The following is a 13,750-nucleotide window of genomic DNA, read 5'->3' on the forward strand; positions in this document are numbered from 1 at the left end:
ACCATTTGTAGCTACTCCAGTGCCATTCTATGGTCAGTGTATGTTGGACATTGACCAGAGAGTTGCACTGGAGCACTTAGAGATTCCTAGAGAGGTGTCCTCTCAGGTAAAAACAGTGTTTTTGTTATTTGCAGTTTTTCCATATTCACAGGGGTCTTGTTCCCCTAACCCTAGCAAATATCGAGGGACAACTGTATTGCTAAAACCATATTTTCTAGCTATAATTATAGTTTAAAAATTGTGTGTAGTATTCTCCTAAGACAAGAGGTTCATTTAACTGAAGATGTTGGGCTGAGAACTGAGGTTTTTGTGCCTGCAAAAATGAAAACAAAAACCTGGAAGTAGTCAGAATTCCATTTCTGGCTTTGAAGAATGGTGTATTTCTTTCTCTCTCTCTCTGTTTACATATATACACACACATACATACCCACAATGCAAAAGGTCATCTGCTTTCAATTTAAAGGTGAGAGTGCTCATGCAAACTCTCAGAAGAGACAATTCACCTTTTTGGTCAGAAAAGGGGTATTCTAGGGACTCCACTTTGGTCACCTGTGCTTCATTCCTATATTCTCTTCTCCTGCTGGACTCCCAAATCCAATATTCCATTCTATGAAGAAGTGCAGCACCCATGATGCTTGTCAGCGTAAACAGATTTGAGTTCATTTTGTCTAAACACGAATTCATAGCCCTTCTAAGACTACAGAATAGTCAGAGGACATTGTTTTATTCTATAGTCAAGTTTATTTTCCAGACAGACAACACAGAGATTTGGCAGTAAAAGTATTTTAAAAAAAGCTAAATATAAGAATCTGTACATGATTAAACATAAATACAAAACTATTGATGAAATATATAGACTATTTCCTTCTTTGTCCAAGACAGAAGTGGCAAGGAGTAAGCCAAACTGCCAAGGAGGCAAAGCTAGGTTACCGTATTTTCACCTGCAAGTGTTTGACATTTCCTTGCCACAGGGCAGTAATTACTGGAGCATCTGAGAGCAACTAATTTTCCAACAAGTGATGTCGCTGATTCTCTTTGTTTAAGGAATCCCAGCTACAGCCACCAGCTTTCAGGATTCTTCCAGAGCTGAACACTCCCTCCTTGCGTTCTCCTTGGCCATCTACTACTGATAAACCTATTTTACCCTGAAGAAAAAAGAAAAGCATAATGTCAGGGAGATAACTAATAGATTTGACTGTATCATCTGGTGAACGTCAGCCAGGGACACTCAGACAGAAAGCGTGTGAGGTAAAAGGATACCCACCCAGGGAAAGAGACTACCTACTCACCCGCTCCTCCCCTCTTTATTTTGTGGGGTACAACAGTACAACAGTGGTGATGAAATTAACATCATTTGGGAAAAAAGGAGATCAGACCATGCTTCAAGCGACTTCAGTGCAAATTGGTTTCCCCCTTTTCCTAGTGTTTCCCCCCTGAAATAGAAGCAATTGGCTTCTAGAATGGAAGAAAACTGATACTGCAGACAGGTCTCATATGGAAAATATATCCATGAAAGGCAGAAAAGGAAACAGCTCTTATTCCTTGTCTGTCTTTGAGAGCAGACATTTACTTTGTGCCACATGATGCAATTGGCTGCATTCACTTCAGTGGCAGAAAGTGATGGAGAAGAGGTCCATAGAGACCAGGCAAAGCCATTGTGAAAATCTTCCATCCAATAGCTCCTTCCTCTGTGAAGTCAAAGACTTTCATGGTTGGCATTAATAATTTTTCATGGTTTTTTTGGGATATGTGGCCATGTTCTATAGAAGAGGTTATACCTGACATTTCGTCAGCATCTGTGGCTGGCATCTTCAGAGAATTCTCTGAAGATGCCAGCCACAGATGCTGGTGAAACATCAGGAATAAACTCTTTTAGGACATGGCCACATAGCCCGAAAAACTCACAAAAAGTTCCTTCCTCTGCTTACTCTTCCCTCCCCTAATAATGCCAACCATCCTTCCCTTGGCAATACTGCTCAGGAGCTGCTAATGCTGTGGAAGAAGGGAGGCCAGGAAAGATCAAAATCCAGCCTCTTCCTCTGAGGCTGTCTGGCTCTGGTGATTTCCAGAGATTAATACATTCAATAGAAACTGCCCCAAGTTCCTTGGAGGAAGGTCAGATCATGTAAGTCTATTCAGTAAGCAAATCTATTGAGAAGGTGAGTAAAACTATTCAATAAAAATTAAATGGTATACATAGGTACATCATGACTCAGTGGCCCTTCTAGGAATATTAAGTCCTGTGCACCTGTATTTTCCCACAAAACTGGTATATGATTGAGGAAGACTGCTGCTCAAACCAAGCGGGGAGTGAATTTTTGGTATCCAATTTGGCTTGTATTATTATTGGATTGAATACTGAAATGACAGAAATGCTTCACATATACCCTACATGAATGGCTGCAAAGTATACAGTCCATCCTCGCCTTATGCGGGGGATCCGTTCCGGATCCCTCCGCGTAAGGCGAATTCCGCCTATGCTCGAGCCCCATTGGAAACAATGGGGCTTGTGCGCGGCGGCGCGGCCGCGCACAGGGCGCAAGCGCCCATTCAATTGAATGGGACGCACCGCCCCTTCCGCCCCGCGGCTTGAGCGCGTATGCTCAAGGCCGCGTATGGCGCGGGCGCGCTGTATATTAAAAACAGTTGAGAAGATAGGATATAGTATAACCACAATTAGGACAGAACCAAAGTTTGACAATGGAAGGATTAGAACAAACCAAATAAAATGAAAAGGACACCAAGAAGATAGCAACTGGTTCTGTCACAAAGCTGTTTTTGAAAAGTGACTGAGGCTTTTCAAGCAACTTTACTGTTAATATGCTAAGAAGCCCCTATCTTTTGCTGTCACTGGAAGAGTAATTAAATTAATAAATAAGAAATTCTTTATTTATATTTCCCACCTCTCCCTGCGGATTGAGGTGGGATCACAGCATAAGACAAAAACATACATATTACAATATTTCCAATAAAATCACAGTATTATCACAATTACTAAAAAGACTAGCTCGTCATCTATTTCCATCTCATTACAGTCGGAGTGGGGTTCTTTCTGGGTTAGTTATAGTAGGTCGGGTGGGTAGGCCTGCTGGAAGAGATCCGTTTTGAAAGCTTCCAAGGTGGTGATAAGGGGGATCTCTTCCGGTAAATTGTTCCACAATTTGGGAGCCGCAGCATTAAATGCCTTGTGGGAAGTTGTTATTAATCTTGTTTTTGGATAATCAAGTAGCTACTTCCTTGATGTTCTGAGAGTGGGGACGGATCGTGTAGGGAGAGGCGTTCCCTCAAGTAACTCAGGCCCAAGCCATGTAGGGCTTTAAAGGTAATAACCAACACTTTGTATAACACCCAGAAGCTAATTGGTAGCCAGTGTAAAGATCTTTGCACTGGTGACATATGGTCCTATCTAGATATTCCTGGGACCAACCTGGCTGCTGCATTCTGGATCAATTGAAGCTCCCGAACTTGGTACAAAGGTAGCCCCATGTGGAGAGCATTACAGAAATCTAAACAGGAGATTACCAGTGCAAGTACCACTGCTTCAAGGTCCTTTTGGTCCAGGTAGGGATGCAGTTGGCGTATCAACCAATGTTGGTACCATGCACTCCTGGCCACAGCCTCCACTTGAGATGTCAGCTGTAGAAACAGGTCCAGGAGCACTCCCAAACTGCGAACTTCATCCTTTAGGGGAAGTGCACCCCCGTCCAGGACTGGTTGGCAAATCTCCAATCCTGGACCAGGGGTTCCTATTGCAAGTACCTCTGTTTTCTCTGGATTCAACCTGAGTTTGTTTTCCCTCATCCAGCCCATTACTGACTCAAGGCAGGTATTCAGAGGGGAAACGCCATCCTTGGTCACTGCAACAGTCAGAGACATAGAGAAAAAGATTTGGGTGTCATCAGCATACTGATAACACCGTGCCCCATGTCTCCAGATGATCTCTCCCAGCGGCTTTGTGTAAATGTTAAACATCATGGGGGACAGAATGGCATCTTGAGGGATGCCAGATGTCAACTCTCTTTTACAAGAGCAGCTGTTCCCCAGCATCACCATCTGGAATCTACCTGAGAGATGGGAACGGAGCCATTGGAGCGCAATGTCCCCGATACCTAACTCTCTCAGGCGTTCCAGAAGGATACCATGGTCAATGGTATCAAATGCTACTGAGATGTCCAAGAGCAGCAACAGGGTCACACTTCCCCTGCTGATGCCCAGACGGAGATCAGTGACCAAGGCGACCATGGCCCTCCCCTCCCTCCTTCCAACTGTCATCTTCTAGCCTTAGAGAGAGTGAAAGGATAGGCCCAACGCCATCGGGCCTGAAGAGAAAGAGCCCTCCCTTCCCTCCTTCCAACTGTCATCTTCTGGCCTGGGAGGGAGTGAAAGGACAGGCCCAACGCCAACGGGCCCGGCCTCAATTAAGAAAAAGAGCCCTCCCTCCAGTCCATCTGCCTTGGTCCAGGCCTCAGAGGGAGAGAAGAATGCTGGACCTGATCCCACCCCCCATTCCCTTCTCCTTTTGTGTTGTGTCTTTTTAGATTGTAAGTCTGAGGGCATGGAACTGTCTATTATCCCCTCTGTTGTAAGCCGCCCAGATTCCCAGTGATTGGGCGGCATATAAATAAATCCTATGATGATGATGATGATGATGATGATGACAGTCTCGACTCTGTATCCCGCCCTGAAGGCAGTTTGAAAGACTCCTTTCCCCATAAGACACATCACCTGATGAGAAGCAAGGGGATTTGGGGAATTGTCATCCTGCAGGATACTAAGAGGAGACCGCCCAGCACCTGTCGACGCTATCAGCATTTTACTATTGGTCCTGCGCCTCACTGACTTGCTCCCTTGGGGGAAAAAAAAAGAGCATAGATTAGTGGCCCAGTAGCACACAGAATTTCTCAAAATTGAAGCCCAAGAGCTTTGCTGCTGCTCCCCTAGCTATGCATTCCTCCCCCCCCCCATCCCACTTGCCATAAATCTGACAAATGCAGCCAGATAAGCCAGGCACATTTTTGCCCCACCCAGCAGCAGGCCATGTGCATGGTGTTCCTATTTTAGTCCCTTGGGAGGGATTGCTAGCCTCACCTAGGAGGTTTTAAAGATTCCCCTCTGTCTGATGCAATTGGGTGCCAGAACTAGTTTCAATATCTCCTTTCATAGAAGAAACCTATTTGTACTTCTTGATAACACAAATACTCCCCACTGCCGCCCCCCCATACATGTCCATGTGGCCAGACACACTTGCCCATCCAAATTTCTCTTTTTACTCAGGGGACTCCTTTTGCTTAGAGAGAAATAAGAGAGCAACTGAGCAGAGATCATGACCTGGGACAACCAAAGAATAGTAGAATTCACCTGTAGAATGAAGGGCAAGAGGAGCTGGTTTTGAAACAGCTGCAACACTGGTGAGAGGCTGCTCATTTCTTTCTTCTTCTACACACAGGAGATCCCCCTGTGGTGCTTCCACATATGTTTTCTCTCCTGAGGCCACTTCTGCCACACAAGATATGTCAAGCCTCTGGCCCTGATGATGAGATTCCTCTAAAGACAGTTTCTCCTCCATGTGTTCTGCTATAAAGACTTCACTGAGCTGCTTTACCGGGCACTGTAGGGTATCTGGAAGAGAGGGAAATAACATTAGAGTGTTCATGTGCGATCTCATACCAGGAGAAACATCTTAATCCAAGAACATCATTTTTAGCCCCAAACTGCACCTCTTGGGAGTGCCTCAAATGGCCACTCGGAAAATCCCAGGAATCTCAGCAAGGCCGATGAGGCTGTAAGGATTGCTTCCCGAAGGAGGAACTCTGAAAGCAGCAGGTGAGGAAAGAAGCTGCCTAGTTCCTGCCCTTTCAGTTCATGCCAGAGAAGGCAGATATGCCCAGCAGCTAATTCAGGAGGATACAGGTAGAAGTTCTATAAGAACGCATTTGCCCCAGACCACTAATTATCTCCAGGTTAAACTAGACAATATATTTAGCATGTGTTTAGCAGAGATGCTCCCCTAAGTTGCGAAAGATGCCTCTCTTCAACTGTGTATCTTCCATTTAGCGTGCTTTGTTACAGATACAATCGAAATGTAAATTTGGGCTTAATTTACAAGCCTGCTTGGTGAAGCACCACCTGAGAAGAATAGAATCATTGAATCATAGAGTTGGAAGAGACCACAAGGGCCATCCAGTCCAATCCCCTGCCATGCAGGAAATCCAAATCAAAGCATCCCCAACAGATGGCCATCCAGCCTCTGCTTAAAGACCTCTAAGGAAGAAACTCCACTACACTCTGAGGGAGTTTGTTCCACTGTCGAACAGCCCTTACTGTCAGGAAGTTCTTCCTAATGTTGAGGTGGAATCTCTTTTCCTGTCACTTGCATCCATTGTTCCGGGTCCTGTATAGCAGCCTCTTGAAAACTGGATTTGGAGTGGGGATGCCACCAAACAACACTGCTATGTACCGTATCTGAAGCAAGTGAAGAAGCCCCAATGCAATTGCCTTTAATGGAAACTGTCCAGAGGATCCTTTTGGGCTGGAAAGTCAGAGCAAAAATCTAACAAAGTTGATGGCGCAGGGGCACAGGCAATGTTGGAAAAAAGCCAAAATGGTATTTTTGGTTTAAACTAGGTTTTTTGCATTTATGTTTTAATGGAAAAAAATGAATCCTGCTTATTATATTAATACTGTGAAACATTATTCTATATATTAGAAAGTTTGATCAACCACGTTTTAATGCTAATATTAACAATCCAAAATTATTAGGCTAGAATATGATTTACATCTTTCAATAAACCCCAATTGTTTATTGTTTACTATTCCTATTAAATCTGAATATATGCAGATTATACATAATATGAGCCAGAGTGGTGTAGTGGTTTGAGCCTTGGACTATGTCTCTGTGACCAAGATTTGAATCCCAGCTTGGCCATGGAAACCCACTGGGTGTCCCTGAGCAAGTTACACTCTCTCAGCCTCAAATGGTAGCAATGGCAAACTACCTCTGAACAAAACTTACCAAGAAAACATAGGGTCGCCAGAAGTTGGAAATGACTTGAAGGCACACACAACCACAAATATATAATAAAACATACAAAGTACACTCCGAGTTGTTTTGGTTGAACTTATGTTAACTGAAGGGTTTGTTTCTGAATGTACGTAATTCCTTGCACTGTAAGATAAAGTGATTCAAAAGAAGCAACTGACACTTGATAATAGTTTAACAATGGACAACTGCCAATAAACTGTTAAAATGTTTAAATTCAGTAATTGTTGTTCCAGTAAGAGGGTCGGAAAATAGTAACAAATCAATTAAAAATGAGGTAGGTTTTTAAAGTCATTTGGTTTAAACCAGCAACTCTGGGCACATGGCATATAAAAATATGACTCACTAGGAAAGGCACTTATGCTGGGAAAAGGTGAAGGCAGTAAACACCCAGTTATAAATGAACTGTTTACAACATAATCTTTTGGAAATCTCTCATTTATAAAGTCACCATAGGACAAAGTTGACTTGATACCATGGAACAGATATAAGGCTCGTTTCAGAAGCTTGCACAGATGATTTTATGCCTTTTAGGATGGCCTAATAAAGGTATTACCACAATATTAACTTTGAAATCAGTTATGAAGAATTTCTTAAAAGTGTTCAAAATATAGTCAGGCCAACCTCAAAACTATTAAAACCGTTGGGAAAATTTAGATTTTATAAATCTCATCAATCAGCAAAAAGGATTGCAGATTTAGAACTAATTAGCAACCATTTACAATAAGACACATGGAAGTCTGACAAAGTGCTATACATGGGTGCACTATACATGGCTTCCAGCTTACACAAAAGCCGCACGACAATTAAAGAAATGGCACGCGCACCCATGGTGCGCATGCTGGCCCAAGCCCCAAGCACGTGCCCCATCGTTTGCAATGGGGTGCGAGAGTATGTGGATTTCCTCTTATGCGGGGAGATCCAGAACGGATCCCCCGTGTAAGGGAAGGGCCCGCTGTAGTTCCTTTGCACTAAGATGCTTACTAAGGTGAACTCAAACTAGGCTGGGAATATCACATCCTCACTTACCAGCCATCACAGCTTTCATAGGGGTGCGTGAGATACCAGGCGTTGGGGAGCGAGGATCCCAGCTCAAATTCTGTTTGCTGGTGACCATGTCATCTTCATTTAGGCGAGTCAGGGAACTCTGCTGAGGTGAACTTTCTACCTGAAAAGGGTTGAACAAGAGCATGATTCAGACTGTGTGGCCAATGCTAGAGAGGTAGGGAGGAAGCAGGGGCAAGTGCCAATAAACAGTGCTATAGGACAGGTGAGTCCTTGGTTTTGAAGGGCAGGCACAGATGTCTTCTTGTACCTCTATGGGAGTTCTCAAGATCCCAGCTGTAGGTGATCGTGGATCATTGACATATGCCAGGTGCTTATTAATCAAAGGTCTGGAGGTGGGTGTTGCCGGGCAGCTCTCAGAGGCCCCCATGTCAGCCGGAGTTAAAGGCAGCAGTTCCTCAGAGCACAGGTTTCACAGGCAAGAAACTCTGCAAAAAGAAGAATCACTCTACATGTAGTTTTACAGTTTAAGAAGAAAGTAACTAAGAGCCCAAACAGACAGGCCAAAATAAAGCTGCTTCGGGTCACTTTGGAGTAATGCTGTTTAAATTATGCATGCATCCTAAGAGGCCAGAAGCCGTACCAAAGTCATGCTCCAGTCCTAAGGACTTGAGCGCAGCTTTGGAGCAGCTTCTGGCCTCTTAAGATGCAAGTGTCATTTAAACAGCATACCTGTGACTCAAAGCAGCTTTATTTTGGCCTGTCTGTTTGGGCCCTAAATACAGATTTTATTCTACTCTACATAAATTAGCAAAATGACCAGCAAGTGTGGAGATACCAAGAAGGCTCTTGCTCTTTTCTCCTCTGAACATACAGTGTAGCAATGAATTGCAGGTGAGTATCCTCAGCATGCAACACTCAAGAAAGGACATGAAATACTCAAGATTTCAGCAAGCAGCCCCCTATCCAATTCAGCCTGTCATCAAAAGGCAAAAGTAGCAAGGCTGTGAAGATCACCGTTCATCCATAATTTAAACTAAAATAGATCACCAAATTATAAATCTTAGAAGAGTTGTAGAGCTTCTAAAAGTTAATAGTATGGGCCACAACTTACATCAATTATGTCTCCCGCCACTGCAAATAAATAAATAATTCCCAAGCTCCTAAATTCAGCTGTGCCCAAAGTTCCTCCTCAGCCCCAGTACACTAAGATCATTGTTCCAGATTTAGCATGGAAGAGGAGACAAATCCTGGCAGATGAATAGGTAACAACCTAGTGGAAGCCTTCCTCCCCACCTACTGTCATCTGCCTAATACCATTTGGGGTGCTTCCTTGGGGGCAGCTGGGAGTTCCTGGAGCTCCAGTTCATGCTCATTGACCCACTCCTTGCCCCAAAGGTGCTTCAAACAAATCAGCACTGGCTGCAAAAGCCTGTAGCCTGGACCTGTCTCTCTATTTAGGAAAGACCTACCAAAGATAACTATGGTGGGATACAGACCGCCCCTTTGGGCGCCGCAATCCCCGCTGGATCGGGGCCTGAGCATCCACAGCGACAGCCCCGGGAGGCCCTGATCCGCCGCTTTTCCAGGCCTCAGGGAAGTGGCAAAACGCCGCTTCCCCCCGGCCTGGAAAGGGGTGTTCTTGGGGCTTCATGCCCCAGGACACCGTAGGGAGCTGCTGCTGGGAGAGAAAGGGGCCACTTGGCCCCTTTCCCCCCAGCTTCATTCTCGCAGCTGTTTGGTGGCTGCAGGAACGAGGTGCTCCCCAGGAAGGAGCTCCGTTTTGGAGCTACTTCCTGCGCCGCTAAAAGGGCGCCACAAGCGTCCTGCAGCGGTGCGACCACGTCACACCCGCGCTGTGCCGTTTGGCTGCGGCGCGGCCGTGACATCATGATGGCGGTGCCCATGTATACAGAGCGCCGCCATTATGGCGCAGCAGGTACGTGCTAGGGTTGCCAGGCATCTGTAAAGGACGCCCCGAGGCAACCCTAGCACGTCACGACGGCGCCCCATAGGCCCGTCTGTAAAGCCCCTATAATACCTTAGTGACATTTTTGTTATCAGGACATAATGGAAAGCAATCACTTAAAGAGGTTTCACCAAGCTTTCAACAACTTTTACCCTACCATCAGCCTGAGCCTGGAACAAAGCTCACAACAAAACCATGTTCTTGACAACACTGTGCAACTGAACAAGGGACTTCTAAGCATCATGCTCTATTGCAGTGATTCCCAAGCTTTGGTCCTCCAGAGTTTTGGACTTCAGTTCCCAGAAGCCTTAGCCATCGGAGCCAATGGCCTAGGATTCTGGGAGCCGCAATCCAAAATACCTAGAAGGCCAAAGTTTGGGAATCACTGCTCTATTGAAAGACCATAAACCACTACGCATACTTACATGTTTCCAGTTTCCATTCAGAAGGCACTACAAAATCCATTGTTAACAACTAAGGACTCTGATACAACCGCATATGCTCAGACCCACAAGTCAGAGACTCAAAACTCCTCGATTTGCAACAGGCATTTCTCAAGCTACAATATCCATCTAAGGAGGTGAAATGAAAAATGAACAAGGCAAGATTGCTGCCCAGGAACAATCTACTACAGGGCACATAAACTGCAACCAGTTCTGGAGAATAATACAGCCCTCTCACAAGCTTTGGGAGACAGGTCTTTATTGACCTACAGACAGCCTCTAAATCTTAAGCACTTACACACAACAGGACACTTAACATGGATGGTAATACAGGGGCAAGACCCTGTCAGAAGCCCACATACCAACTCTGACCCCACATCTACTTTGGGAGCAATATTACAGGGGTCAATACTTACTCTACCTCCAACGTGACCTATACCATCCTATGCCAGTAATGCCCCTCTACACTTTCCATTGGGCAAACATGACAGTCCGTACACAAGAGGATAAAAGGACACAAATGTGACATTAGAACTTGTTGTTGTGTGACTTCAAGTCGCTCCTAAGGAGAACCTGTCATGGGCTTTTCTTGGCATGGTGTGTGGGCCTGAGCGTTGGACTATGACTCTGGAGACCAGGGTTCGAATCCCTGCTCAGCCACGGAAACATACTGGTTGGCCTGGGGAAGTCACACTCTCTCAGCCTCGAAGGCAAAAGCAAATCCCTCTGAACAAGTCTTGCTGAGAAAACTGTCAGGGATGATGGGAGTTGTTGCTCTTCACCTCAGGCTGTAACTCACCACCTTGTTAACGAAGCTGAGCTGACCAGCTTTGGTCAGTGGTTAATGCTTTCTCCCAAAGCAGCAGAGTTTTCTGAGAATAGCCTGAAGACCCTGACCATCTTCTCCAAGCCTTCTCACTCCTCTTCTTCAGATGTCTCCAAACACCATCGGGATCCTGCTGGTTCTTGTATCTTCACTCAAGACACCAACACAACTCAGTAGCCTTAGATAAAAGATCTACTTTATTCTACTACATACAGTTACTATCTCTATATGCCCAACAATCCACAATATCTCTACACTCTACCAATACTCCACAACTACCCACACGTTACATTAGCAAAACTGGCAACTATTATAGCAAATGTTTGTTACCACCCACTAGACAATTACCACCCAGCAGGAGTGTACATTCACAAGGGCCTGTTACAGACAGCCAAAATAAAGCTGCTTCGAGTCACTTTGGAGGTATAGTATTTCAATGATGCATGAGTCTGGAAGCTTCACCAAAGCTGCACTCCAGTCTTTAGGACTGGAGTGTGGCTTTGGTGCGGCCTTTGGACTCTTAGGATGCATGTATCATTGAAATACCATAACTCCAAAGTGACTCGAAGCAGCTTTATTTTGGCTATCTGTGGCCTGTTACAGACTGCCAAAATAAAGCTGCTTGGGGTCTCTTTGGAGGTATGCTGTTTAAATGATGCATGCACCCTAAGAATCCGGAAGCTGCACCAAAGCTGCACTCCAGTGCTTAGGAATGGAGTGTGGCTTTGGCGCGACCTCCGGACTCTTAGGACCCAGGCATCATTTAAATAGCATACCTCCAAAGAGACCCCAAGCAGCTTTATTTTGGCAGTCTGTAACAGGCCTGTATCAGGCCAAGGATTGGTTGACTTTTGTTCATCCCATACTCAAGTCCAACCCATGAACATCATCTGATCACCTTGTACATGTAACAAGTCTCAGGTGTTACCGATGTACATTCCTTAATTTTGTCCTTGGCTCCCAAGACTTCTAAATTAGATCATCCTTTACACCTGTGTGATTTCTTAATTGTTCATGCTTAGTCATTCTGACTCTCACATACATATTTTACTTCTATAACTGCATGTCCCATGTTGCATTTCCTTGACAAAAAACTCCACAATAGGTCCCCCTTAGGTCGCCATAAATCCAAAACGACTTGAAGGCACACAATGACATTCCACTGTCGAACAGCCCTTACTGTCAGGAGGTTCCTCCTAATGTTGAGTGGAATCTCTTTTCCTGTAGCTTGCATCCATTGTTCCGGGTCCTGTTCTCTGGAGCAGCAGAAAACAATCTTGTTCCCTGCTCAATATGACATCCCTTCAAGTATTTAAACAGGGCTATCATATCACCTCTTAACCTTCTTTTCTCCAGGCTAAACATCCCCAGCTCCCTAAGTCGTTCCTCATAGGGCATGGTTTCCAGACCCTTCACCATTTTTGTCGCCCTCCTTTGGACACGCTCCAGTTTCTCAATGTCCTTTTTGAATTGTGGCGCCCAGAACTGGACACAATATTCTAGGTGGGGCCTGACCAGAGCAGAATATAGTGGCACTATTACTTCTCTTGATCTAGACACTATACTTGTATTGATGCAGCCTAAAATCGCATTGGCCTTTTTAGCTGCCGCATCACACTGTTGACTCATGTTCAACTTGTGGTCTACTTGGACTCCTAGATCCCTTTCACACGTAGTTTCATTCAGCCAGGTGTCACCCATCCTATATCTGTGCATTTTATTTTTCCGCCCTAAGTGCAGTACCTTACATTTCTCTGTGTTGAATTTCATTTTGTTAGCTTTGGCCCAGCTTTCTAGTCTATTCAGGTCATTTTGAATCTTGATCCTGTCCTCTGGGGTATTAGCTATTCCCCCTAATTTGGTGTCATCTGCAAATTTGATAAGTATGCTCCCAATTCTGTCATCCAGGTCATTGATAAAGATGTTGAATAGCACTGGGCCCATCCTGCCCTTGGCCCACCTGGAAGGCTCCAGCCCAGCCGCCTCCGATCCAGCCGCGAAGGCTCCCCTCCAACGACTGACTGGCCTCCACTCCCTCCACACTCGGTTCGAATATCCCACCTACCGTCCCCGCTGCTCTCATTGGGCCCAGCCGCTGCCCGTCACTCACGCCCCGCCCCGAATCACCTCAGCCCGCCCTCGTCTTCTCCCAATACACAGGAAAGCGAGAGCCCGCCCCACAATCTGTCTTTCCATTGGATCCAGAACTATCAATCAACTAGACTGACAGCACCAGCCTTGCTTTCTCATTGGCTAGTTTGGGCAAATACAAAACACAACGTCACCCAATCGCACGTTTCTAAGGACGTCACGTTAGAAGGAGGCCAAAAAAAAAAATCGGACGTTTTCATTGGCCGAAAGAGTTGATTGGGTCAGCCGGCTGTCAGTTTAAAAGAACAGCTCGCGAGGAAAGACAGGACAGGGAGGGAAGGGGCGGGACAAACAAAGATTCCTCGCGCCCCTAGTGT

The 13,750-nt window shown here is 45.3% G+C and overlaps 1 protein-coding gene across 3 annotated transcripts; it reads right to left on the minus strand.

Moving 5' to 3' along the window:
- Window positions 1-739: 739 nt before the first annotated feature.
- On the minus strand, window positions 740-13,428 carry CDCA3 (cell division cycle associated 3). 3 transcript variants are annotated; one of them, XM_089488937.1, is made up of 6 exons: window positions 13,410-13,428; window positions 8,355-8,532; window positions 8,069-8,207; window positions 5,359-5,619; window positions 4,726-4,847; window positions 740-1,145 (listed from the first exon to the last, which is right to left on the minus strand). In XM_089488937.1, exons 2-6 carry the CDS (start codon window positions 8,472-8,474, stop codon window positions 1,002-1,004), a joined length of 786 nt encoding a protein of 261 aa, XP_089345063.1. In that variant the 5' UTR covers window positions 8,475-8,532; window positions 13,410-13,428; the 3' UTR covers window positions 740-1,001. The 3 variants fall into 3 exon arrangements, with proteins under 3 accessions (XP_089345063.1, XP_089345062.1, XP_089345064.1); XM_089488936.1 differs by lacking the exon at window positions 13,410-13,428 and adding an exon at window positions 13,243-13,325; XM_089488938.1 differs by lacking the exon at window positions 13,410-13,428 and adding an exon at window positions 13,031-13,064.
- Window positions 13,429-13,750: the final 322 nt, after the last annotated feature.

Source organism: Sceloporus occidentalis, unplaced genomic scaffold, assembly GCF_023333645.1.
Source record: "Sceloporus occidentalis isolate IW3139 unplaced genomic scaffold, rSceOcc1.0.p SCAF_1, whole genome shotgun sequence".
Lineage (NCBI taxonomy): Eukaryota > Metazoa > Chordata > Lepidosauria > Squamata > Phrynosomatidae > Sceloporus > Sceloporus occidentalis.

Excerpts from the sequence above, each read along its gene's own strand:
- CDCA3 (XM_089488937.1), bottom strand. The coding sequence starts at position 8,474 with ATGGGGGCCTCTGAGAGCTGCCCGGCAACACCCACCTCCAGACCTTTG. Across the intron at positions 8,208-8,354 it reads TCTTGAGAACTCCCATAGAG|GTAGAAAGTTCACCTCAGCA; the intron begins GTACAAGAAGAC and ends AACCCTTTTCAG. Across the intron at positions 5,620-8,068 it reads TATGAAAGCTGTGATGGCTG|ATACCCTACAGTGCCCGGTA; the intron begins GTAAGTGAGGAT and ends CCTCTCTTCCAG.